The 27,777-nt window shown below is 40.2% G+C and overlaps 2 protein-coding genes across 2 annotated transcripts in view; one reads left to right on the top strand and one right to left on the bottom strand.

The window, feature by feature from the left end:
• Positions 1-10,860: 10,860 nt before the first annotated feature.
• On the top strand, positions 10,861-19,277 carry LOC117439582 (N-lysine methyltransferase SMYD2-like). The gene is made up of 12 exons (XM_034075544.2): positions 10,861-11,116; positions 12,873-12,936; positions 13,589-13,699; positions 13,806-13,866; positions 15,472-15,596; positions 15,870-15,937; positions 16,540-16,642; positions 17,510-17,620; positions 17,750-17,870; positions 18,349-18,523; positions 18,641-18,749; positions 19,067-19,277. Exons 1-12 carry the CDS (start codon positions 10,947-10,949, stop codon positions 19,145-19,147), a joined length of 1,299 nt encoding a protein of 432 aa, XP_033931435.1. The 5' UTR covers positions 10,861-10,946; the 3' UTR covers positions 19,148-19,277.
• A 204-nt stretch (positions 19,278-19,481) lies between these two features.
• Positions 19,482-27,777, bottom strand: part of LOC117439581 (tyrosine-protein phosphatase non-receptor type 14-like) — a 39,414-nt gene continuing 31,118 nt past the window's right edge. The window contains exons 15-20 of the mRNA XM_034075543.1: positions 26,569-26,709; positions 25,263-25,481; positions 23,166-23,294; positions 22,742-22,976; positions 21,888-22,051; positions 19,482-21,432 (exon numbers count right to left, since the gene is read on the bottom strand). Coding sequence (XP_033931434.1) covers positions 21,304-21,432; positions 21,888-22,051; positions 22,742-22,976; positions 23,166-23,294; positions 25,263-25,481; positions 26,569-26,709 — 1,017 coding nt within the window. The 3' untranslated portion in view covers positions 19,482-21,303. The remainder of the gene's footprint in view (positions 21,433-21,887; positions 22,052-22,741; positions 22,977-23,165; positions 23,295-25,262; positions 25,482-26,568; positions 26,710-27,777) is intronic.

The following is a 27,777-nucleotide window of genomic DNA, read 5'->3' as shown; positions in this document are numbered from 1 at the left end:
CTCATACTAAGAGTCACTCAGTGTTTTTGGATTATCTTTCTGTACCAAAGTTGGCCAGTAGACTGCGATGCATCATGGATGGGCTTCTCCATCATGTGAGGGTGCACTTACAATTCACACCCACATGATGGCACAACATAACAGAAGTGAACACCAGCTGGTGTTACCATCTGACCTGGTCTAACCTGCACAATGAATAAAGTATAACAGAAATACTGTAATCAAAGCCAGTGTTGTAACAGCTAAATATTACATTTTGTACAAATATTCAGTGGACTAATATACAAAAGCACAACTACCAAAACACTGAGAATTGAATTGTACAAAAAGTTGGCATTATCTGAAAATATATTCTAGGCCTTCACCACCAGATGGCCTTATTGAACTGCAGTTAAAAGTACCAACACTATGGAAATGAACTGTGGGATATGTATATGCAATATCTGTTTGTTTTTTGTAATTTGGATGTATGTACAGTATTGTTGAATGCCGAAATTGTTTAAATACAATATCCAGCTTTCTTTTTTTTTATCATAGTGTAATATGTTGAAAAATATCTGAAGAAAATGTATGTTGGAAAAAAAGTAATAGTATAGTATGTCGACAAATATCACCAAAAAAGAGAAGTATAAAATGTCGCAAAAAAATCATAATATGTCCACACAAAAAATCCGAAAAAAAGTCATAGTATAGCATGTCGGGAAAGAAAATCATAGTATAGCATGTCGAAAGAAAAGTCTTAGTATAGCATGTCGAAAAATATCACGAAAAAAGAGAAGTATAGAATGTCGCAAAAAAATCATAATATGTCCAAAAAAAAGTCATGGTATATCATGTCGAAAGAAAATTCTTAGGGTGCGTTCACACCTGCCTTGTATAGTCCGGTTGAATCGAACCCTGGTGCGGTTCATTTGGGTCGGTGTGAACACAATCCGAGACCTCTTAAGTGAACTAAACAACCGGACTCTGGTCCGCTAAAATAGGTGGTCTCGGAGCGCTTGCTTGCGAAATCTGGGGCGGTTCATTGCTGGTGGGAACGCAGTCCGCACCAAAACATATGAAGCGCGTAGTATTTACGTCACAAGAACGCGGATATCTTCAAAATCTTTAGCGAAAGAGTCTTTCAAGACATCCGCGGTTGTTCAGTTAAAGAGTGAAGCAGAATGAAGTGTTGAACAGCAGGGACGAGCACAGACATTTGGATGGGCTATTGCTCTAAACTGGAAAAAGGGCCTCCCCCCCTTGTTTTTAATGTAAAAGGTTCATGATATAAAATGGGGTGGCTGTGGCTCAGTGGGTAGTGTGCTGGACTTCGAATCTGGGGATAGGAAGTTCAAGTCTGCTGCAGGTCTCCCTTGAAAAAGAGATCGTTGATCTCAATGGGATTTTCACCTGGTTAAATAAAGGCTACAATACAATACAAAAGTCCCACTGCAGTCAGCATGTCGTTGTTTCCCTGGTGACACTTCACCCCAAATTGCTCCTGTGGGGATTGTCCACAGTACTGAATGTCACTTTGGATAAGAGTGTCTAACAAATGACATGTAATGTAATAAAATGACATGTAATGTAATAAAAGCACAACACTGTCATTGCAAGTGACAATCAGTTGACTTTCATGTCCAACTGCTAAATTCGTTATTCAGGCACATTTTTTGCGGTCCACATCTCATTAAAATATCTAATGTTAGTAACTATTAAAGAAAAATGCTGACAATTCTGTTTTAATGTAGTTTGACCATTGTAACTGCTCGGCAGACATGGCTACTGATAAAATAAGGCTTCTAACTAGCCTTAGCTTAAATAAAATCACGAATTAATGAAACCAGTTCAATACGCATTATTCTTATAATTCTTTATGAGCATAGTAAAGGTAAGGTATTTCATTACTTATTTATTTAGAATTCCATAACCTAATAACAGAGATGGTCAAACTAAAGTAGAGACATGGTAAAAATCCTACAATGAAGCGGGACAGTGAACTGTTCTCTGAGAGAGGGCAATCAAGAAAAGAGAGTGAACGGCCCCGTTGAGGGAGTTCACGGAGCAGATGAAAAGACACAGAAAGACCGAAGCACAATAACAACAAATAGGCTATATTTAGGCCTAGTTGTTTTTTTGTAAATAACCGACGGTGTCAAGAGGAAGTAAAGTCCCCTGGTTTGTCCCCTATACTCTAACGCCATTTGGTGTGATAGCCATATGAGGCCGGACTCGGAGGGCTTGCCTTTGCTTCCAGCTGTCAGATTGTAAACAAAGTCACGTGACTGGAGGCAGATGAAAGCGCTGACAAGTTGTGTTTTTATCGCAGTGAGACGTCACGCTACAATACTAATTGTGGGCTTATCATGTTGATTCGGTCACAATATAAAACAAAAAAAACTCTCCAGAGCATGCTCCAGAGGGGCAGGTCGGACAAAAATGGCAAACGGGCTGTTGCCCGGGCAACATTAGCCCGTACCTGTGCACAGGGGCGCCGCCAGGGATTTTGGGCCCCATGAAAATATATCACATTGGGCCCCACCACCAGGCACAGGCCACTTTGTTCATAAATTACCTCGAGGGCCGTACCAAATGGTCTAGCGGTCCGTATACAGCCCGGGGGCCGGAGGTTCCCCACCCCTGCTTTAATATAATAACGTTAGTATTAATATCATAATGCCAAAATGTCTGTGATTAACATTTTTTTTACAGACTGATCACTCAATGCTTCAAACTGTCCATCATCCTAAATAGACTAAAAGCAGTTTTTTGTTTTATATAGATCATTGGCTGTGTGGGAAAATACTGTGTTTGAAATGTATAATTTAAATTAGATGTTAGCTTTTTGTTATATATATATATATATTTTGTATTCCAGTCTCCCTTCAGATATGTTAAGTGGCATGTCATTCAACACAATGCTGCTCACCTCCTTCAGTTGGGAGAAAAGCTGGTTCAGGTTCAGCTTTATGGGGGGACAGGGCTGCTGAGCCTAAAGATGGATCTGTTGGTCCTGGCACCAGGGGGAGGGACAACTGATTTAGTATGAATAGGCGCTAAAAATGTGCCTGCATTTATTAAAGGTAGGGAGGTAAGAATGGAGAAACCAGCTCGAGTGCGCTAGAATTTGAAAGTACCTAACCGAAAAAAATCTGCCCCTTCCTTCAGAGTTCCTTACAGAGCCCCTCCTCCAACACACACGATCGCGCACATGACCAATGAGGGCACGAGATAAGTTTGTGCACAGATGGAAGGCTGACAGGCAGGTAGGCTATCCAGTTATTTTAGCCGGGCCGGCTCAGATGATTGGTCGTGCTTTTTACAGCGCCACGGCTTCCACAGATGACATTTTTGTATGTATTTATTGTCAAATCATTTAATATATTCATTGCTATCGGGATGTTAAGAGCATTCCATGGAATATAACAAAAAGTGTTTCTGAAGTGAATTACCTACCATACCTTTAAATGTCAGCTAAAAGAGCAGTGAAATGAAAGACCTCTGAATTTTCTGTAAAGATATTAATAGTACTTAATGTCAGCTTAGTAAACAAAAAAACATTAGCTAACAGACTAATTTGCACCACTCATGGACCACACCAGTGGCGTAGCCACCATAGGGCCAGGGTGGGCCCAGGCCCACCCAGTTTACTCATTGGCCAACCCTGAGAAAGCTTCGGTGTCATTTAAAAAAATATTTTTTTTAAATTGTTTTAATTATTTTATTATTATTATAAAAAAATGTATTCACCCATTGAGAATATCCAAGAATTCAAAGTGAAATTCAAGTGAACAAATATCGAGTTCAATTAATGTTGTATGTGCTTATTCCTCTGAACCAAACTCATTTACGGTAAAACTGAATGTTGGTTCCGGCGCGCGCCATAATAACGTGAGAGAGGCAGAGAGCTGCCTGCAAAATAAATGATGGCTCAAAGTTCACTAATGAACTTTGGTTTTAAAAAAAAAAAAGCCAGACTCCAAGAAGAGCCCCCACTGCCCTCATCTAGCAGCGATCTATACGATCATTTTCTGATAACGATGAAATAGCCCCGCCTCCCTCTCCCCACCTCTCCTGCTGCTGGTCTGTCAGAAGAAAAAAAATGTTAACGGAAACTCTGCCGCACGGTTCCCTCGTCCCTTGGAAGAGGCGGAGAGGTGGCTGTTTTTCATCTGCTGATGGACAGTCCGGAGAGATACACAGGGTTGGGTTGTAACGGAATACATGTAACGGCGTTACGTAATCAGAATACAAAAATCAAGTGTATTCAGCTGGCGTTATATTTGAAAAACGAGTAATCTGATTACAGTTACTTTCGTAAACCTGAAGTGAATACATTTTGGAATACTTATTAGAATTATTGGTGGAAAAGTTTCCTCACAAAATGCAATATTCATTACCGGCAGAACTGTGTGCACACTGCACTGCGCTGCAGCGTGTCTGTGAGGCCCCGCCCCCGCACGCAGATGAGAGAGAGATCTCTTTCAAAATATATTGAAAGTTAGAAACGGAGATGGTTAGATAAAATGTGGAAGATAACGTTTATGTAGCATTTATTTATTGTCGAAATGATGACATTTATAACGGGATCAAATCAAAGTGAATGGCCTGCTGCTGCTGAATGCATGGGGCAAGTGACTGGAAAAAGTTTTAAAAGTTATTACATCGTTTCAGATAATAATAATAATAATAATACATAATAATGATAATTCATTCTATTTAGGGGCGCCTTTCAAAGCACCCAAGGACACCTTACAATTCATAACATATTCTAAGGAAAGGTTTTAAGACAGTACAAAGAATGCAGTCCGGGTGATGTTTTTTATGTGGGGTGCAGATGAGAGAGCTGTCCAGAATGACACCAAGATGTTGTGTTTGTGCTCTTGATAAGCCATTAAAACAGTAAAATAGGTGTCTCCTGTTCACCAAAACATACCCATCTGTTATGGAAAAAGAAAGTATTCTAAAAGTAATCTGCCACCGGTACCGGCGGGGATTGTTGTTAGCTTCTGATGCGCAGAAGAAAAATCTGGCCCACCCTATTTTTTACAGGCCCACCCTAAAGTACATTTCTGCCTACGCTACTGGACCACACCCACCTTTTTTTGTGAAAAACTGGGTGACATACTGTCGCCCTTTAGTCCCTCTCTCTTGTCTTTCTCTCCTTTCTCTTCTTTTCTTAGAGCCTGACTTTGTTGGTCATTGAAACATGGTACAACACACGTATGTAGGCTAAGTACTAGCATCCCTCCTCACATGCTTTCACTCTCTGTAAGTGCGGTGCCACAACGCGTTTGGAGGCAGGACCAAACCATTACATGTAACTAGAAGGGGGTGTACAGAGGCTTTGGGTAATTAACTTTTGGAAGAAAATAAGTTAAATGAATTGTAAGTTTAGTGAGTAATTTATCAATATAACGTTCTATTAATGTTAATTATTGCGGATTGATGAAAGGTTACTTACATTTTTTTTCTTAATGTTCTAAACATTTTGGGGCCCCTGTCAGTCACGGGCCCTGAGAATCGTCCAAACTTTGTACCCCCTTACGTCGCCCCTGCCTGTGCACGTCACTGTTGAACAGTGTCGTGTAAAGTCAAAATGATCCGTCAGCTACATACAATTAAGAACACCTGTCGTCGGTGAAACGCCCCTCCTTACTGCAGAACGTCTCTCATTATAGCCTATGTGTTATAATGTTTTTGCGCGGGCCGCTATAGTCTATTGATCTCCAGATTAACAGCAGCATGAGAATAACCTGCCGAAAGTGCCGATGCTCCATGGTGGAGGCTCCGGTAGAAATGGCCGGGGTTTGCGTTTTTACCCCCTTAATGTCTGACCAATGGTTGAACAGCATTTTCGTGCACATGACTTGTGTTTAAAGTTTATAGTCCGTTTGAGTTTTGCCCGTGTGAATGCAAACCGAAACTTCTGAAAAATGAAACAATGTAACAAACTGTCGTCTGGTGCGCACCAGAAAACGGACTATTAGGTGTGAATGCACCATGTCGAAAAAAATCAGAAAAAAGTCTTATATATGCCGATATTTTTTATTTTATTTTTTTAAAGTAATATTATAGTATGTCGAAAAAAAGTATTAAAAAGTAATAGTATAGTCTGTCGAAAAATATGTCATAATAGAGTATGTTCAAAAAAAGTATTGTATTAATAGTATATATTGTAAAAATTATCAGAAAAAAAGTCATCGTTTGTCGATTTTTTTTATAAAAAGGCATAGTATAGTATGTATAAAAAAAAGGTAATAATATTGTATGTCGAAAATAAAGTCATAGTATATCGAAAAATATCAGAAATAAAGTCATAGCAGGGGTGGCCAACCAGTCAGAGGTTAAGAGCCAAATTTGTTCTATGTTACTGCAAAGAGCCACATCAAACACACAGTCACTGATACCGCTTGTTTCAGTTTTTTGTTTTCTGGAGACAAGATTTCAACCACGTCACTGATGCATTTTTGTGGCATTGGGATATATATTTTTTAAATCCTCTGGAGCAGAGAGGAGCTGTGGATTATTGTTATTGATTAATGCATCAGTGTTTCTTAGGGTCAAAAACACTAAACTCACAACTTAAAATGAAAGCGTTTAGTTTATTTAATAAAAGAGCACATGTTCAATGTGAAAAGTGACAGTAGTTATAGATTATTTGCAATTTGGTGCTATATATATTTAAAAAAAAATTATATATATTTTTTAAACACCTTGAATTTCAGGGGGGGCGCGGGGCGCAGCGCCCCAACAAGACAATGGTAGGGGAAACACTGGATAGTGTTTAATCAACGATAGGTTTCCCCCCCCCCTCATAGGTGATTGGTTCACTGCATCTCTCCCTGATGCAAGACTCATCTCACTGCAGGGTGATAGAAGGACAGCCCATCTACTCACCCAGAAAAAATCAGGACATTCTGATGTGGAGTTTCAAAATAAAAGACCTTTGAAATCCCAGATATGAGCTATCAGCCCTGTGTTTAGATAAGAATTCTCAGAACACTAAACACAATTCACAAAACCACACACCTAAAGTGCAAAACACCTAATTTCTCCTGTGAAGAACTGCATGGGGTGTCCTTCTATCACCCTGCAGTGAGATGAGTCTTGGATCAGGGAGAGATTTCGTTTTATTCTTATCTAAACACAGGGCTGATAGCTCATATATGGGATTTCAAAGGTCTTTTATTTTGAAACTCCACATCAGAATGTCCTGATTTTTTCTGGGTGAGTAGATGGGCTGTCCTTCTATCACCCTGTAGTGAGATGAGTCTTGCATCAGGGAGAGATTTCGTTTTATTCTTATCTAAACACAGGGCTGATAGCTCATATATGGGATTTCAAAGGTCTTTTATTTTGAAACTCCACATCAGAATGTCCTGATTTTTTCTGGGTGAGTAGATGGGCTGTCCTTCTATCACCCTGCAGTGAGATGAGTCTTGCATCAGGGAGAGATTTCGTTTTATTCTTATCTAAACACAGGGCTCATAGCTCATATATGGGATTTCAAAGGTCTTTTATTTTGAAACTCCATATCAGAATGTCCTGATTTTTTCTGGGTGAGTAGATGGGCTGTCCTTCTATCACCCTGCAGTGAGATGAGTCTTGCATCAGGGAGAGATTTTGTTTTATTCTTATCTAAACACAGGGCTGATAGCTCATATATGGGATTTCAAAGGTTTTTTATTTTGAAACTCCACATCAGAATGTCCTGATTTTTTCTGGGTGAGTAGATGGGGTGTCCTTCTATCACCCTGCAGTGAGATGAGTCTTGCATCAGGGAGAGATTATGTTTTATTCTTATCTAAACACAGGGCTGATAGCTCATATATGGGATTTCAAAGGTCTTTTATTTTGAAACTCCACATCAGAATGTCCTGATTCTTTCTGGGTGAGTAGATGGGGTGTCCTTCTATCACCCTGCAGTGAGATGAGTCTTGCATCAGGGAGAGATTTCGTTTTATTCTTATCTAAACACAGGGCTGATAGCTCATATATATGAGATTTCAATATGAGATTTCAAAGGACTTTTATTTTTGAAACTCCTTACATTTTACATTTACTCGTGGTAGTTAAATAGTTATTGATCACATTATATAGTACATATTTCTTAATTTAATATGTTTGGTTTGTTTTTATAGGTGCTTTTGTTATTGACCGAGTAAACGCTGGGATTTTACCGTAATGCTTCTAATATTCGCCCCAATATCACGTGCGGGCTGGCTTGACTGTGTTTTCCCAAGTGGAGGCTGGCTTGACCGCAGTTCTGAAAAGGTGCCAGGGACTGTACAGCCTTTACTGTTTACATATAATCAAATGGCCAGTAGGGGGAGGAATTTCTTTAAATTACAGTTAAACGAAGCACTGCAGGGGATTGACAGACTGGTGGGAAGATGATCTGAGCCAAGGGATGACTTTGTTTTGTAGATACTCCACAATCTGATATGTCGATCGATGACACAGACTCCAGGATTCATATGTCCTTGTTAAGATACATGTCTTAGTAAGTGGGTTGTATGTTGATTTTGAATGTATGAATTGTATGTAAAACCTATTACATACGACACTTACTTGACGTGAAATGATCCCCACAAACGCGAGTATAGTTGTGGTTGGATGGTTTGAGATCCTCCCGTCCGATCCTATTGAGCCATGTTTCCCGTCGACGCTTTGAAAGTGCATACATTACTTCACCCTGGTGTGTTATTATAACCGCCGGCAGCCTGTAAAATGACTTTGGCCCCTTGTTTCGATCACCTCTGTTGCCGCAGCCAACAATAGCACAGAAGTTCACCATTATATGTCCGATAAAAAACAGGTAGGCTATGAGTATTACGGTGTCTGTTTTGGTACTCCAGTATGGCCGCTGGGCTGACGCCGCGTCACCCGTGACGTCATATGCAAAGCCTCTATTGCAGAGGTGCCCAGTACGTCGACCGCGGGCGACCGGTCGCCCGCGGGGGCAATGCTGGTAGACCGCGAGTCATTCATTAAAAAAAAAAAAATCAAGCTCCGTTAAAATAGACAAAACAGGTTTTGATCCCTCCTCCCTTGTCCTCCCTGCCACTTAATTCAGGAGTTTACTTGATTGACAGAAAAAGCGACCTATCGCTTTCCAGTCTGTTAACCCAGAATGCAAAGCGATATAACATCAGTCAAGTGCCGGGTAGTGATGGGAATTCCGGCTCTTCTTGGTGAGCCGGATCATTTGGCTCGGCTCACCAAGAAGAGCCGGCTCTTTCGGCTCCCAAAGGGCTATTCAGTTTACCACATATTATACCTTTTATAATTAAATCAAATGCCACGCCTCATTTCGCTCCATTTGCTCTTTCCAGCGCTGTTTTTGCAGGGGGCTGATTATGTGAGCTGCAGCTGACCACGCCCCCCTGCAGGAGAGGGGAGCGTGCTCTGAGATCAGCTGCTGGGCTGCAGCAATTGTGCTACTTTGTGCACATTGTGCAAGCAACGATGTTTTCAAATCTGTAATAAAAAAGCTCCTCAAAAACACTATCGAAGCAGTTCCTGCCTTTGTTACGTTAGTTCAAACAGTAACAACGGACTACTTTTCTTAGCGGATGCATGTCAATTTAAATCAATACATACAACTATTTTTTAAATCAATAAAATCATTTTCTAAATCCATAAAAGCATTTCAATTAATATTGGGAGTCATGTCGTTACTTTGTTGAGAATGTGGCCATGTGTAATAAGCGGGATAATGTGCACATTGCAGATTGCATAATGTGCTCGTTCGCGGGCGAGAGCCGGCTCCCGTCGTTCGAGAGAGAGAGAGAGAGAGAGAGAGAGAGAGAGAGAGAGAGAGAGAGAGAATATGCCTATTTCATTATAACTTTGAGAGACTGTTCATAGGACCCATTTGAGTCTGGTGTCTAAGTTCACTGTTCTACTCGTTTATTGTATTCCTTGTACTTATATTTGTGTTTTATGTTTAAGATTTCAGGACATGGAGAGTGGTTTCTTAGCCTGCTTGTTATGTGTTTCTTAACAGAGAGAGAGAGAGAAATAGAGAGAGGTTAACATGCCATTTTAGTTTTATGTATTCATGTATTTGTTTCTGTTCAAGAACCCAAATAGCGTTGTTGTAGTTATCCCATGTATACATAACACGTGTTATTCAGCTCCTTGCAATTTGGGATTTTATTTTTGGTTGGTAGACCTCAGTGAGCTGGTCATTTCAAAAGTAGCCCACCGGCCCAAAAAGTGTGGGCACCCCTGCTCTATAGTATGTCGAAAAAAAGTCATAGTATATCGAAAAATGCGAAAAAAAGTAATGTTACTTGTGGGTTATCTGTCTCTACTTTTGTTTAGGGTTATGATTAGGGTTACGGTTAGATTTTAGAGAAATAAAAATAATTTAATAAATAGTATATTTTTGTGAAAATGGCGACATGATAACACACATCTGTATTTGAGAAGAAATTGGAAAATGAAATTAAAAAATGGCGACAGATAACCCACAAGTAGCTACCAAAGTCATAGTATAGTATGTTAAAAAAAAGTCATATGTTGGAAAATATCAGAGTAATAACAGTAGGCTAATATGTTGAATGAAGTTTAGTATGTGAACAAAATAGTCATAGTATTTTATGTAGAAAACATGTCCAAGTATAATATGGTAGCCTACATTATAGTAAAACATATCACATACACATTGTCATGTCAGTCAAATCAAGTAGAAAGTATATTTAAAAACTATTGTGAAAAGTACCTCAAGTCAGTGGTTCACATGACATGTATGTTTTATAAAAAATTAGACTTTTAAACAAAAACTGCTGAATGTGTGTCGAACTTCCCACAGTAAACTCACTTTACCGAGATGTATTACTGGGAGGTTGACGCCCCAACGCTCGGAGCTGAGGGGCCACATCCCACTTCACTCCCGGCCGGGTCTTCCTGGGTAACGGGTCACTTTGGAGGAAGACAGCTCAAAAGGAGGCACTATGACGGGCGGCATCGCGGGAATCGAGAGGTTTGACAGTCCGGGTAAAGGGCGAGGTCTCCGCGTTACTAAGCCCTTTAAAACTGGAGAGCTGTTGTTTTCCACTCCTGCGCACTCTTATGTTCTGTCATTAAAGGAGAGAGGCTGCTACTGTGAGTTCTGCTTCACCAGGTAAGTGACGGGTTATTTTAGCCATGCCTGCTATGACAAAGTATTTGAGTGTCATTTGATAGTTAAAAAAGTGTTTAATTTTCCTACATACACATTACTGATGCAGAATCTCAATTTACCAAATGTCTTAATGAGTAAGTCTCTGTAGCTTACTATTCACTACCAAGCACTGCACCATATAGGCGTCTTGTCGTAAAAACGTCACTCAAATAAATCTATTTTGGTTATCTTGTTCATTGTAGATCATGTGTCTATATGTTTAACCTCTCAGAACCACTGTACCAGTATTTATGAATAGTGAACATAAGCTTAAGATGCTGTTACCTGAGAAGCATCATGATTAATACAGTTTATTTCATCTGCAGCTGCAGCATTGTGATTTATGGATGGGTTTCAAATAGCAAGGATAGCTCTGGTATACAGTATATTGTAGACACAAATCAGTTATTATACATTTGAACAAATTATACACACAAGTGCATATATATTCTCTTGAAATCATTTCAAATGACACGCAGCATCATCAATTGTTTAATCACAAGTCACGGTGCACATGATCTCCTCCAGTCTGCTGTGCGTTAAGAAAGGTGATGTGGATGGCATGAAAGAAATGCAGAAGATTATAACTTTTAGACAAACCCTCAAACACATCTTTACTTTGGCATCGCACACATTGCTAAGTTCTTATGATTAAATAAAATAAACTGATTGCATATAAATTCACAAAAGGCAAACCTAAGATAAAAGGTCAAATCGCATCATGCAAAACTTGCACAGCGAACACTTTTTACTAAAAGGTTTATTTTTAAAATGTGACAAGTCCAGTCACTTTTATGACACGTTTAAGTTATATAACTAAATCAAAATGCTGCCAGTTACATACATACAATTGGTAAGCTTAGGCTAGCTATAGGCTATTTCTCATGAACTTGCCACTTTCAAAATGAAATACATATTACTAAAAATAACACTCTAAAACTGGTATTTTGTGTGTTTTCCCCCGCAATTATCACAGTATTTCTTGACACAGCTTTGACTTGGTGTGTAGGATGATTGTCCATCAGTAGTAACATTGTGAATATTACGTTTTCTTTTAAAAACACAGGATTTTACAAAACACAGACACAGACAACACTTGTAGAGAATTAACTATGTGTGTTTCAGCTCTCTTTAATTGGATACTCTGCACATATTGCAGAATACATGACTGTGAGAGTAAATCATCAGCGTGAACCTCTGTATCATACCTGCGCCCTACATAAGGAAGTGTTCTCCCAGCTTTAGCCTGTCATGTTTCACAACACAGTTTGCTTGACTACGCCTGACTACTAAATAACAAGAGTTTAAAAATGAAATGTGTGGTCTGTTGGACTGCTGCACTATTCAGTGAGGTAGAGAGACAGCTGCTCTTACACAATGCCAACTCTATTAATACCACAGAATGTTTTAAACCCTTCATTGCTATCAGTTACGACGGGCCACCAGCAACTGCTGCTTCTTGTCTCAAAGTAACAGAGGATGTTTATTTGTCCGAACCCACACTTACACATTTAAGCAGCTGCAGACTCATATTCAAGAACATTCTCAGATACAGACATTCACAGCGTTGGCTATATGCGGATCAGTCTTTTGTATGCAGGTTAATATCCACATATTTGATTTTTGTCATACCAGGATAGAATCTTTCTGTACGTTTTTAATTGTATTCTGTTTTCAATCCATAAGCTAATAGACCCTGTTTTTTTGTCATGAATAGGAAAGAAGGCCTGGCAAGATGTGGGAAATGCAAGAAAGCCTTCTACTGCAATGCCAAATGCCAGGTATGAGAGTGTAAGAGGGGGCGGGGGTTTGGAGTGCAGAATGACTGCAGTGTAATGATTCCTGAAGGAGATGAACCCTAGTGATGTAGGTCAGTGGTACTCGACCAGGGGGTCCTGACACCAAAGGGGGTTGGGAGATCATTTCTAAACATAGACTGGGTTACCCAGAGTTAGACTGGGTAATTCTACTGATAGAACTGAACATAAACAAAATCTCTCTTTGTGACTGTCCTCTCACTTCCCTAGCATTTCCCTTTTGTCTGTGGATTGCAATAATGGGTTGGAAATGAATCATGAAAAGCCAACAGGCTAAGCAACTGGTACATGTTCTGCTGCATGTGCAGGATGTTGTGTGTGAAATGTCTGAATGTTATTTGGGATCCTATGATTTAGCTTTTCTGCTGGGTGGATGGATCTGTTTGCATGTGGATGGTTAAAGGGGTGAGGGTAACACTATAGGTCAACACAGTGAGGAGTCACATCCCACTGACGGCTTGAAGCTTCAGCTGGTGCTAGTGTGGCTCAACTGTTCGGCCTTTTGTTGTGGTGAGACCTAAACTGTAAATAGTTGGCTCTCCCACAGGTGTTCACGTTTTTAATCGGATTCAAACTACATGTTTGCTGTTATAAATGTATGTGTGTTTGTGTGCAGAAAGGGGACTGGGCAATGCACAAACTGGAGTGCTCTGCCTTAACTGCTTTCGGAGAGAACTGGTGCCCGTCAGAAATATCCCGCCTCGTGGCCCGGATCCTCGCCAAGAAGGTAGGAAAGTTAATAAAAAGCAGCACAACTTTCTGAAATGTTTTGTCTCACACATCCTGTGGTTCATTGAGCTCATATCTGTGTTTCACTGATTTGTTTCTCACAGAAAACGCAGAAAGAAAGATGTGCTTCGGAGAAGATGTTGCTCATAGAAGAGATACAATCACGTAAGACATTGCGTCTTGAACACACATGCAATCCTTTTTTGTGATTTCATTTTTTCTTTTTGGGAACAACCCTTACCCTTCCCCATAGGGTGTTCAGGGACTCCGATAGATTCTACTTCACTCCTAAGTGTCCACAGATATCCCTCTTAAAAAAGTACAAACTATTCAGATTAGAGAGAGGGAAACACCAACAGCCACATCTATATATGTCCTATAGGTGTGGATGGAATGGCCATTAGACAATGTGACATGTGTAACAACTTCAATGAGAAACAGGAGCACTTCAGACTCACAAACAGGGCTGCCTACACAAGTGTCTGTAAGTTAAATGGTGTTTAATTGACTAAGTTGAGAGAATTGACTTAAAGTGCAAAATGCACTTTTTGATATCTTTTATACAGACATATGTGTCCCCGGTGTGTCAGGAGAGAAATAAAACCCTCTCTCTTTTCCTCCGTTCCCAAATCTCTAAAACCAGGGGTACAACGGTGCTGATCCAGATTTGCTGCGGTCATGACATAATATCGGAAATGTGGGATGGCTTTTGCCCACGGCCCTATCAGAAACGTCGCTATCAGAAACTTTGGAAGTAATATGGTCTTTGTTTACATTAGCAAGCATCGCTAACACTCGGAGCTAACGCTGTACTGGAAAGAGTATGTGTAAAGAAGCAGGATATGTTCACCTTGTGGTAAACCCGCAAGAGAAAACGCTTTTTAGCTCCGTACTGTTTCAGCAATTATAATTGATGTGCTTTGGAACATAATATGGCGTTTAATCACGGCAGCATTTAGCTGAGTATCTGGGTAGAATTCTCCTACATGAGCTCTCCTCTCTTTTTCTTTTTTTAAAGCTACATACCCAGAATCAGCACTTAGAGGGGTATGAGGCATGGTTAGAATGCGTGATCTGTTTGGTATTTTGAGCAAAACACTTGACATGTTTTCTGATCTATAATATATGCCTACACATTTTATAATAGGAGACCTTTAAGGTTCAGTTCAAAATTTGAAAATAAATACTATAGACTATCTACATTTCATATGTATATATGTTTAAACAAAAAGAGAAGTTAAGGTTCAGTTCAAAATCTGAAAATAAATACTATAGACTGTCTATATTTCATGTCTATATGTTTTAAACAAAAAGAGAAGTTAGCTTACAAGACCTCTGTAGCTCAGTGTTATCATAGCGACTTGATGCTACATTAGCTGCTACTAGAATAACACACCCAAAACTCATACGGAACCTTTTGCGGTCAAGTTGCATTCTGGGTCATGTAGGCAGCGGGTTTGACCGGGGACAAAAAGCCTGGAATAAAAAATATATTATTACTACATTTTGCAAATATTATTTCACCTTGTAAGCTCAATAGCAATGTTAGCAGTTAAAACAGGATGATGTTGGTCAGTCATAGATTTTCTCAAAGGTAACTCTTTTAAGTCATTAAAATGGTAACTTGATTTCCTAAAAATGACCCAAACTAGTTTTTCACGAGTTAAAGTCAATCATAGTCTAAAATGATTTCTGCAATGCATATCTCCCTGTTTAGCAAGAGATGAATCGTTCAATCAATTAACATGTCTGTCCCTCTTCCTCTAACAGATGAGGAGGACGTAGATAACGAGAAAAGAGAGATGAACGAGTCCGACATTGCCGGACTGCATCGATTTTTTACCAAACATTTAGAGTTGCCGAACCATAAAGACCTCGTCACACTTTTCTCCCAGGTACTACTACTACTTCACACACACACACACACACACACACACACACACACACACACACACACACACACACACACACACACACACACACACACACACACACACACACACACACACACACACACACACACACACACACACACACACACACACACACACACACACACACACACCTAATTAAGTCATCTGAAGTTATATGATTTCACGTAAAACAGGCAAAAGATTAGTCGTATTTACATTGTTTTATTCCTCTTCCGTATGTCATTTCTCCAACAGGTGTCCTGTAATGGTTTCACCATAGAAGATGATGAACTGTCCCACATGGGGACTGCAGTCTACCCAGAGTAAGAAGAAAAGCTCACATGCATAAAAGCAGATTTTAATCCTGTGCTATTTCAACAACACCTTTAAAGGTACAGAATGTTACAGAGTATATTCTTCCCTCCTCACACAGTCTCTTTTGTATTTCTAAATGTCTTAGTGGGGTTTTTAACTGTTATTTGCTTCTTTGGAGATCTGTAAGTTGCCTCATTTTATTTTTGGTTATCTGATTTGAACCACAGCTCTCGATCTTGAATTAAAATAAAATACTGGTTAACAATGGCCATAAACAGTATTATCGATTGCTAAATGCTACAACTAAAGTGTCAGTATCCAGAGCATATGTAACAGACTGTAACTTGCAGTGAGAAAGGGATTTTGCCCTGTCAGCTCTTTTTGATGCTATTTCCAGCTGCTGCCAAGATTAAATACACGGTCACATATTTTAGGAACACTCAAGACCTCTCTCAGTGCAGTAGCAAAGTATTAAAGCACTTTAAAATTAGCAATCTATTTCATTCATAGTAACAATAAGTTGGCAATTCTTATTGCTTCTTTAAATTACAAGAAATTAGAGCAGGGATTTTAATTTGTATCCTTCCTTTTTGTTTCTGTCTCTCCCCAGTGTGGCATTGATAAACCACAGCTGTCTTCCCAGCGTCATAGTCACATACAACGGGACGTCGGCTGAGATCCGGGCGGTGAAGAACATGCAGCCTGGAGATGAAGTGAGGAAAGGGGACAGCTGTCATGAGAGGGGGTTGGGTCAAAGTGTGTGTGTGGAGAAAGGAGCTGTGTCTATTACGAGAGTGTGAAACGTGTCCGTCGGTGATGCTCCATTCAACACAATTTGCAGCCTGAGTCAAATCCAAATAAAAAAGAGTTACTAAACTACTTCTGAAGTAGTAAATAACAAAAATGTTATATTAAAATGACAAAATACTTCATTTTATTTTCCAGTAATATTTGAGAATTGACAAGATATCTACATTTTGAACTTCCTGGAGTCTTGTCTTTAAGATGCCACAGGTTACTTTCGTGTAGGGATTAGGTTGTTACTTAGTTGTTGCCCTGTTCCAGTCTAAGCTATTCAAAAAGGCTGCTGCTGCTGTTAGCTTTGTATTTACCATAAAGACATGAGAGTAGTGTCAATCTTCTCATCGATACCCTCTGCAAGAATGCGATCAACCAGATTTGTCAAAATGTCAAATTATTCCCTAAAATTTGGAAATGAATTAGAATGTTTTGAATCTAGTATATATATTCAACACAGGTAGTTTGGGTTGTAATATATTATGGTTGAGAAAGTAGTAAAAAATGGGATAGGAGACGTCAAATTGTGAGAAAGTCAAAGACAGGCTTTGGTATTAGCAGCATGACCTCTGGTGTACAGTATGACATGACATCTGTTGCACAGTACTGTGTGGTATTCAGCAGCTGATTGAAGAGGCTGTGGGGCTATTCTCAAACTGACCCTGCAACTTCACCCTGCAACTTCTAGTTAAGGATCTATCAAGTCAAAGGAAATCTGCAATAAAGGGGAGTTTGCACTATTAAGGATTCTTTCATGATGTGTGTTATTCCTCCCTCCATAGGTGCTCATCAGCTACATCGACCTCCTCTATCCAACAGACGACCGTAACAACAGGCTGAGAGAGTCTTACTACTTCTCCTGTGACTGCCAGGAATGTAAGACAAAGTCCAAGGTAAGACACCACAATAAGTGCTCATACAATCATTCAGTTGCCGTTGTAATTCATGTGTAAAATAAGAAACAAAGCCTTACAGTTTGGTTGACTAATGTCCTCGGTGTCCTGTCCTGTCTTTTCCTGCAGGACAAGGCAAAGTTAAAAGCACGTAAGCGCAGTGACCCCATAGAGCCAGAGGTCATCAGCAGCATGGTGCGCTACGCCAGGAAAACCATCAGAGAGTTTCGGGCTTTCAAACAGATAAAGAATATCCTTTTAATGGCTCTTGTGTTGCATTTATTGTGCATAACCTGCTGGTACATCCAGTGATATTCTGATTATATCATCTCAGGCACTTTGATGTTTCAAGTGGAAACTTCTAGCTCTAAAAAGTGAAGTGCCAGTGATAGCCAGCAGGGGTCGTCACCACTGTCTGCAAAAAAGTCTATGAGAAAATGCTATTTTTTTGTTATCACTTTACTTCCTCAGAAAAACATTTTCCTAATGAGTTTATTGTCTAAAATCAGTGTGTAACTTGTCCATTATATCACGGTGTTCATTTAGTAAACGATGTTCCGATTTAGAGTAAAATAGACGATTAAGCATCTATTTCGCAGTGTACCTTGCGCGTAAAACTCAAGTCTTCAAAACAGCAGTCCACAAACTAATGGGAGACGTCCACTTCTTTGAAAACGTCTATGCTAAAGCCTCAGATGGAGCTGTTGTAGTCCTTGACTCTGTGGCACCCCCTAGTGAGTTGCTGGAGATGTGTGAGCAGAGCCTGGACGAGATGGGAGCTGTCTTTGATGACGCCAATGTTTACATGCTTCACATGATGTACCAGGCCATGGGGGTCTGTCTTTACATGGAAGATCCCGAGGGGGCCATCAGATACGGCGAGAAGATCCTCAAACACTACTGGTAATGAGAAACCTTGAGGGGCTTTTACCGATGTCTATGGCAATGTTTTTAAAGACGTGTTGCTTATTTTCTTGTCTAAAAAACAGCTAAGTTATGTATGCTCTCTTTCCATTTCAGCAAGCTGTATCCACCCTACTCTTTAAATGTGTCCTCCATGTACCTGAAGTTGGGCAGACTGTACATGGGCATGGAGAGGTACTCAGTGGGAGTCACTGCTCTCAAGAAGGTAAAAAGACCTGCTGACCTTTTACAGCATACTTTTATATTAACATAAAGCTTTTCAGAGGCCCTTTTAATACAGTGAACAACTTAAAATTCATTATAAAAATATACATTTTGGTAACAACGCTATAACTTTTTCCAATAACTTAAGAGGAAACAAAATGTGTTTTTTGCCAAAAACCCATGTTTTAATTTAACAATAGAAGCCATAAAAGTACACTGTCTAACGGGTAATAGTTACCAATCAATAGATAACCAACATTTTTACTGGGTTTAACATGCTGTAAGATGTTTGTACATTTATATATTTCTTCTTCACAGGCAATGGCCATAATGGAGGTGGCTCATGGGAAGAATCACTCTTACCTGACAGAGCTGCGCAAAGAAATTACCAAAAAATGACCAAAAAAGAATGGAATCAATACAGAACTTTACAGAACTGAAGGCCCTTTCTGATCTCTTTGGACCTGAAGGAAAGATAATAGCGTTCATGTTTTTATGCAAAGTTTCAAGCAATAAAAATATGTTGGGACTTTTGGACTTTTTCCGTCAGAGAATGTATGCAGGGTCATTTTGCTTTTTCAGCACAAAATCTGAATCTGCTTTTAACTCACGTTGCTCTGAGCCAATTCATTTCTACGATACTGTGCGAGAGAGCCTCTTCAACGCGTACATTATAGCAAAATAAAGGAAATGATTGAAGCATTCCAGAATAAATTCATTTGTGGCCAAAGTCTTAAAGAAAATAAGGCTTTATTGCATAATAAGCAAGTACGACAGGTTCATACATGTCTGGGGAGAGAAAAACAAAAGACTTTATGCACTGAAAACGCATATACAAAACATATGTACACATACTTTGAAACGTATTTGGGAGTTCTGCCACAAAGAAAAATGAAGGGGAAAAATTAAATATAAACAAACAGTGGAATGCCGTGTGAGAAAATACTGTCACAAAGAGAACAGAAGTGCAAAGAAACACTTATATGTCAAGAGAGCATAAAGCTTATATTTGAGAATATATACATTGAAATATAAAAATGCATGCATAGTTTATTATGTTGCGGTATTTTTAGGGTACCAAGTCAAAAGAAGAAACTATATAAAACATTTGTAGAAATCTTTTCTCACATGCCCATTATTTACAAAGTTAATCTGGACATGGCTGGCTTTGCATCACGATTCAGAAAAATAAAAAAGAAGATTGAATGTGAAAGGAGTGAAGTTTTATAAACAGGAACCGGGAACATGGCATCAAAGTAATCTTATAGGCTTGGATCAGATTTGTATTAAAGGCCATTGTTTTCTTAGTATGCATCCTTTCAAAACCAAACCACCTCATAGTGCCAAATCTTTACCTCAGAGGTAGGCAAACGATTTGAAATGTTGTAACAAACACAAATTATTAAATACCGATTTAAAGATTGAATCTTTGGAGGTAAAAAAAAGGAAAAGGATTTCACTTTTAAAAACACATCCAGGACCCTAAAACAAGGAAACGTCTTCTCCTTGTTTCAATAAGGCACAATAACACAGCGTATACAGTATTTGCTGTATCAGAAACAATTCTCTATTCACTGCGAGTGCCAACCGTGACATGATATCTATAAATGTTCTCCATTTATTTGGACAAATACTTTTTAGACTTTTGAAATGCTTCTCAGTGGGAAATGTGATAAGACACAGTGGATCACAAGGAGCTGTGATTCAAGATTCAAGTGACTGTTAAAAAGCACTTTGTTTGCATGTGGAGCAGGATCTTAGAAGAAATGTGTCAAGGAAAGCGTTAGTGACACTTTTGGAATCGACGGAGAAGGCTTTCCAAAAGAACTACGGTAACAATTAAGACGTGTTCAAGGATGAAAACTGTAAATCCACAGGGAAAGGATCGACATGCTTGTTAATGCTCCGTTTAATGGTGAAGGCGACAACAATCTTGATAGAAATAAATAAAAACATTTGTTACAATGTTAAAGTAAATATTTGCTGTATTATTAATACTCTGTCAGAAATAAAAAGGAACATTTTAGAAGAGTGATTTAAGGAATACTTTTGTTTGGCAAACTCTTTCAGAGTGTAGAAAATAGAAGTAATACTGCTGCCACCTACTGTTCATGCAGCATAGTGCCATTTCTAATCATGGCTGAATTATGAATGAGACGTGTATCAGGCAGGCCACCTTTCCAACCTGAAACAAGAGATCTGATGGTATGAAATCTCCGGGACAGACACCTGCATGTGGAGAACGCACACACATGCATTCTCCATGAGCAGGTCCAAGAGTAAAACCCAGGGGGCAAAGAACCACATGAGGAGAAATGGTGTTCAATTTCTACACAAGCCTACACAATCCTTGCCTCCCTTGAGGTGATTTTGTCTGGAAAATCCACCAGATTCTCCATAAACTGCAACATATAAAACTGGACATGAATCTCTGTATGTGCTTCCGACCAGTAACCGGTAACACTGCATCTGTTGTACAGTTCTCATGCCAATTCGAAGTACCATAGGAGTTCCATTCTGCCACGTCATGTAAGGTCAAAGGTCAGCATCCCCGCTCAGATGAGGCGGGAGTTCTTCAGGAACTGAATGAGCACCTGATAGACAAACTTATACTGGGAGATGGTCTGCACCATCAGCATCCTCTGCTGCCTCAGCTCCGACAACATGGTGGGAACCTCCACAGGCTGAAGGGAAGGAGGAGGAGAGAGACAAAATACGGTGATTGGAAAATTAGAAATGAAGAAGAAGAAGAAGAAGAAGTGTGTGTCTGTTGAGCTACAATATTCTGAGCAGTAACAAGCCCATATGCATCATGGTTATAAAAACACACACCCAGAGTTACACCGATAGAGGATACATCGAGCCAAATATATTCATCATAGCTGTATTTGCCTAGTGTGCATACTTGGATGAGAAAGTGTTTATAGTTTTGCAAATGAAGTGTACCCTTTAAACAAATATACTTCCAATGTGTTTCTAATGCCACAAGCTCTGAACAATCTTGATTTGCAAAACAAATGACCTGTGTTTGTGATTTTCATACACATAAAGTAAGGTGTGTATTAATTAGGATATTTGTAATACATAATTGACAAAACCTTTCTAACACAAGATGTCGAGTCCCAGAAAGTGCACTCACCTCATTGTGCTCCAGGCAGCTGATCATGAGCTCAGTGAGGATGACCACTCCGGTGCGACCCACCCCGGCGCTGCAGTGGACCACCACAGGGGGGTTGAGGCTCTTTGAGGTGTCCAGCATGGAGTTGGTGTGCCTCCTTACAGACTGGATCTCCTCTAGGTAGGCTGTAGAGAGATTTTGTTTAATAAGAATCAGAAACGGGTTTATTACCAGGTAGGTTCACACGAGGAATTTGACTAGGCGTCGTGTTGCATACATGAAAGTAATAAAAAACATAAATGTAAAAAAATTAACACAGATAGCGAACTATATTAAGAATACTGTAATAAAAAATATAGTAAGATATCAATAAAATAAAGCAGTAATTTACATTGAAATAGAATGCAATAAATGATAGAATATAAAATATGTGCAGTAAGCAATATTGTCAACATTGTGTGTATGGGTTGCTTTGTTGCTCCCATGCTGCTTCTAAAGGAAACACATTTACACACTGCACTGTCTTTTGGAGAGGGAAAGCTTAACTCCATTTTAAAATCTGCAGTAAGGGAAGAAGCTAGCGTGACTAATGAAAGGTAAAACCACGAATTACAATATTTTGACCTCTTGGTTTTTGTATGGATTAGATGTTCTGGTAGTTTTACCCCCTGCTATCAGTCTTCATGCTAGGCTGCTAACTGCCTGCTGGCTACTTTTTCACAACATTAATGACTGTAATATCTCTTTTCAAGAAAGTACATTTCACAAAATGTCCTAGAGCAATAAAGGCATTTAGATTGTTTTTCACTTCTTGGTAAGTCTTACTAAAAGGTACATTCACACAGACTGAGGATGATGATAATGAAGACACTCACAGAGGAATCCCTGGACATATTCGGGACAGCCCTGCTCAGGCCAGTCAGTGTACTGCAGGTGCCAGACCGTCCTCTCCTGGCCAGAGAGCAGGTGTTTGACCTTTAACCCCGTGGTGGCGTAGCAGCCCGAGTCCGTGCGGAATTTTGTGGTGACCTTGAATTTACCATGAGTGGCCGAGTTGTGTTTGGAGCCCAGTTTTGGCCAGTAGCGGTGACTCTTGGGCCTGCCACCCTCCTGGACGGAACAATGGGTGAAGATTGGGGAAAAAGAGAAGAAGGGGATGATGATTCTCATGACACTTAAACATTCAAACAGAAACACAGTTACACATTCTCGCCGTTATCCTATTTCTCACACAGCTGTTGGCGGGTGAAAAATATCCACATCTGCGTGTGCCATGTGTGGGCATATTTGTGTATGTACCTCCTCGGCAGTAACCATGGCGATGACGTTGACCCCCTGCTCCCACACCATCTGCCAGAAATCGGCACAGGTGTTGGCTAACGGGCCCTGGGTGGCGATGTAGTGCCACTCCTCCCCTCTGATCATCACCTGGGAAAACACACACACAAATAAAGAATCAATTAGTGTTCTGTTGCGCATGGAGAACACAGCGACAGTAGCAAGGTGATTATTTGTATTATCGACTAATCTACTGATGGTTTCTTGATTCATTCATTAATGATGATTCCAGTTTCTCAAAATCTGTAATGGTGGCCGTGAATACATCTGGTTTTGTCCATCCTAAACCCACAAATACTCAGTTAAATGTGAAATCCCTTACTCGAAATGTGTTAACTTTAAATAAAAAATTACATAAAAAATGTATAACAAAGTAGTTGGCGTTTATTTTTCCGTCGAACAACTAATCAATTAATCAACTAATCAGCTATTTGTTGCATCTCTTTACTGCAATGTGAACAATAATCAGCCTACATATGGGTAAACAAGCTAACCTGCTTATTCAAAAAACACATTTTAATTTAATAAAAGCTCACATTTAAGCCAGAAACTAGTCAATTAAAATGTTCAAATATAGATGTTAAAAGCGTATGTATACGGCTTGACAGTTCCACCACTGGAGGGCAGTATAAACATCATTTCCCACCACAGACTGAGTCTTTTCTCTCATTTCTAAAACCCTCTTCTTTAGCTTTCCTTTGGTCTCCTTCATTAATAATCACGAGGCAACACACAGCATCTTCAATACAGCCCGACCACAGAGGGCCATTACATAATGAGCACGTCCCGGCTAATTCCTCAGGCCACCTTGTGACTGTAAACACCGTATTAGGAGGTGGATGGGGAATAAACAAGGCCCTTTGTTCTGTGGCAGTTACCTTAAATGACGGGAGAAAGTAAGAGGGTTACACGGTGATAGGCAGCGACTCAGTGCTTCTCTGGTGAAATGCAAAGTCATGCAGACACACGAGCTTGTGGCACACACTGTTTGCAACTAAGCATGAATAGAGGGCTAGTGCGAGCAGCTCAGGTTGACTTAAGAGGGTTTGGAGTTTGGACCACATTCTTTGGGAATTCCACGAGCTCGGAGAGCTTAAAAAGGCCCAAACAGCCTTCGACAGATGCCTTTCATCCTTTCCTCCAAACCCTTCGCCGCTTAGGAATGACCACAACAAAGACTAGCAGGGAGCTCAATGTGTCGAGTTTATGCTCTGCGTTTCAATTTGTGGTGTATGAAGTGGGTGTTGCTAAACTTTGAGACTAATTGTTCAGCCAAACACATGAACTTGGATCTTATAAAACACTTGTTGAAATATGGCTATTTTAAAAGTTAATATTATTATTTTCCTCTATATAGCTCACATAGAAACCTGACAGATGATAAAGTCTAATGTCTAAATATTTTTGTATTTACTTTTTAATATTTACTTGCACTATGTTTGTCTGTTTTTCTGTATTATTGTGTTGCACTGTTGGAGAAGCCTGTGACCTAAGGTTTTCATCGACATAACTACTCTGTAGCTATGTTCGTATGACAAATAAAGAACCTTGAACTCTAATGTAAAATCCAGGCTGTCATTTTGAAGCAGTTGGCATTCAATGGAGTATGATGTTATCTTTCTAAAGAGGCAATTTTTTTACAGTCGTTATATTCGTTCATAAAAATGTTCACAAATTAACAAAACAAATATTACTCTTGGCTAAGGAGAAAATGTTTATCGATTAAAGCAACTGGGTGAATTTATCAAGAAGACACAAGTGAAGGATGTGACAAAGAAAGAAGTGTAACTTTCTCATTTAACTGTTGTGAGGTCTGACTGGCGCTGGTTCATCAATGAACCAACTAATGATCAAATGTTTGCTTTACAGATTGAGCTACTTAAGCTAAATAAACAATGTTCCTGAAAAATGTATTGCCACAAAGGCTTGTTTTTATTGGCTCATGAGAAAGCTTACATTTTGGTTTTCATAGGTCTATGAATAATAAAACTACAAGTCTGATGTATAATCATCCTTTCAAATTCCCTTTTGCAGTAGCCCGTGGCTTCTCGAGCGCACCTTGATATGCGAGGCGTTGATGTAGCCCGTGTTGTTCTCCTTGTTTGGCACCAGCTCGACTCGATTCTCCTCGTAGGGGACGACGTCACGGAAACGGTTGCGCTCCGTGTTTTCGGGCAGAGTTGCCGTGGTGAGCACACAGTCTGTCCTCTTCTTGGGCACCTGCTCATACTCAGTGAAGACCCGCTCCTCTTCCAGCTTCAACTCCAAGGTCTTACACTGGAGAGACGGGGAGAGAAAGAGAGAAAGGAGAGGGTGTTAGTCATTCAGAGGTTTCTCTTTCAGTCCCAGAGGGGCTTTTATCCGTTTACATTCCACCATACCAAAGACTATTCAGACCAGAAATCTCATTATAATACACTTTTATAAACGTTCGTCACCGCTCACTATAATATCAAAGAACTCAAAGCATGTATAACGCATCAACGCAGCTGTAGAAGAGCAGAGTGTGCAGCGTTGGTATTCATCCTGATAGGGACATGTTTATTAGTCCAGTCGTGTTTGAGAGGGCAGCATCTCAGTCTCTCGCTCTTTTTCTATCACTCTCTCTGTGTGGCTCGCTCTCTCTCGGGTCACATTCTTAACATACCACCGGCCTAGAGGCGATAAGCACCACCATGCCACGCGTTCCACAGCCCACTTAGGGCTTGCCCCCGTTAGCTTAGCAACGGTCGGGACAAAGGCTGCGTTTCACACCTCCAGACTCCGAAGAGAGGCAACAGACAGCAATTGGAAAACAAAATGCATTGAACGTTGTGATCATCGGAGGCTCTTTTCGAGTTTCACAGCGACAACATTCATCTTAGTTCATCAGTGCAACAGTTGGGGAGCCTGGAAGTTCCACAAAAGGTTCAACGTGAATCCTCTAATCAGAACATTTACATTTGTTAAGACAGCTTTTTGGGCATTGAAGTTTATTGAATTATTATCTGAATAAAAAGAGTCGTAATCCAGAAAAGCAACAGTTGTATACTTGTGGTGTGATTATATACGTTCATCAAGTCTCTGAGCAAGTGGGAGTAAAAAAGAGCTCCAAAGGGCTTGTTTTCTAACCATTGTACCATAAAAGGATAACAATAAACCTACAATGTTCTCATTATAATACATCCCAGACGGTTTAGCAAGAGTAACATTTACTGTCATTAAGTAGCAAGAAGACAATGCGACCATAACAACATCATCTTTTGAAGTCGGCACATACTGTATAACTGAAAAACAAACAAAAGGTGCCATTCGCTAGATCTTTAAAAGTACTTCCTCTAACACGGATGAAACCACACACATTGAGTAAGAGCAAACATCTTACCCGTTCGTCTGTGGCCGCTTTGGCCCCTTCTTCTGCAGGACTCTCGGGGACAGGCATTCGGGCCACGTAGAGGCCGTTGAGGGCGGCCATCATCAGCGGCCTCTTCATGGAGTCCACGGACATCTTCTGTCTTTCCAGCGTCTTCAGGAGAGAGGAAAATCCCGGTGTCATGGTTACAGGCATCGGCAGCATTGCAAGACTGACTGACCTGCGCTGGCTTCAAATGAGTGAGCGTGCACATGTGAGTGCGTAAAGTAGGTGGGGAGAATTTGAGGTGCTAACGAGTGTGTGTGTGTGTGTGTGTGTGTGTGCGCGCGCGCGTGCGCGTGTGTGTGTGTCCTGTTTGTAGGGCAAACCTGGCCGTACCAATCCCCTGATATTCTGACCAAAGGTGTAAACAGAAATGTAAAGCCCGTTAAGAGCAGACTTGCAACTTCTTATCCATTTGACTTCGACCTCAACTCAACTCCTATCCTTGTTTTGTCCTTCTTCGAAAATACGTGTCATTCTTTGAGTTCTTAGTTTTTTCCCACCTACCTCTTCAGCTTCCTTTTCTTCACAGAACACACGCTTCCTCTGTCACCCTGTCTTCTTTCCTCTCTACCACGCTAGCCAAACTCTGACCCACATTGAGCGGTCCCTCCTTCCTCCGAGGATTACCTCTCCTAATCTCTGATGCTATTAAACCTCCAGGACAGCTCCACCTCTTTCATTCCCTGTGGGACAGTCAAAACAACAGCTTGGGGGTCACTGGGGGTGCCCACTAGGTATGAGATAAAACGGTTGAGGGATAAAAGCTTTGGACTTCAGGATTGAGGGAACATTTTATTGATTTACACCATAAACAGCGGCCACAACAAGTCACTTTTGAACAAGACAGGTTTATGGTGATTATATTTTTTAACTTATACCTGAACTCCCTGCTGTGTCAAATGTTTGTGCCGTAAAATAGAGGCGGCAACACAAAGAGTAATCTGAGGGATTTATAGGGTTTTAGCTGCCTGGGGAGACTCGGAGCCCAGTGCTACTCTCTCAGGTGCTGAACCCCGGATTACTGCTAATCAGGAGCTATGGAACTAGCTAGCAAAACAACAGACTGAAAGACTGTGGCAATATGGCGGTGTTTTTATCTTGCCTAGTACAAGATAATGTGCTGCATTGAAGTTTGGGTTGATTCACTTTTATTCAATATCTTGTTTAACGATTGGA

This window comes from Pseudochaenichthys georgianus, chromosome 24, assembly GCF_902827115.2.
Source record: "Pseudochaenichthys georgianus chromosome 24, fPseGeo1.2, whole genome shotgun sequence".
In the NCBI taxonomy this organism is placed as follows: Eukaryota; Metazoa; Chordata; class Actinopteri; order Perciformes; family Channichthyidae; genus Pseudochaenichthys; species Pseudochaenichthys georgianus.
This window is presented reverse-complemented; position numbering and strand designations above follow the sequence as displayed.

What these genes read in the sequence shown, in the direction of transcription:
- LOC117439582 (XM_034075544.2), top strand. Translation starts at nt 10,947, where the DNA reads ATGACGGGCGGCATCGCGGGAATCGAGAGGTTTGACAGTCCGGGTAAA. An exon ending in TCGTCACACTTTTCTCCCAG is followed by an intron (nt 15,597 to 15,869) that starts GTACTACTACTA and finishes TTTCTCCAACAG; the next exon opens with GTGTCCTGTAATGGTTTCAC. An exon ending in ACATGCAGCCTGGAGATGAA is followed by an intron (nt 16,643 to 17,509) that starts GTGAGGAAAGGG and finishes CTCCCTCCATAG; the next exon opens with GTGCTCATCAGCTACATCGA.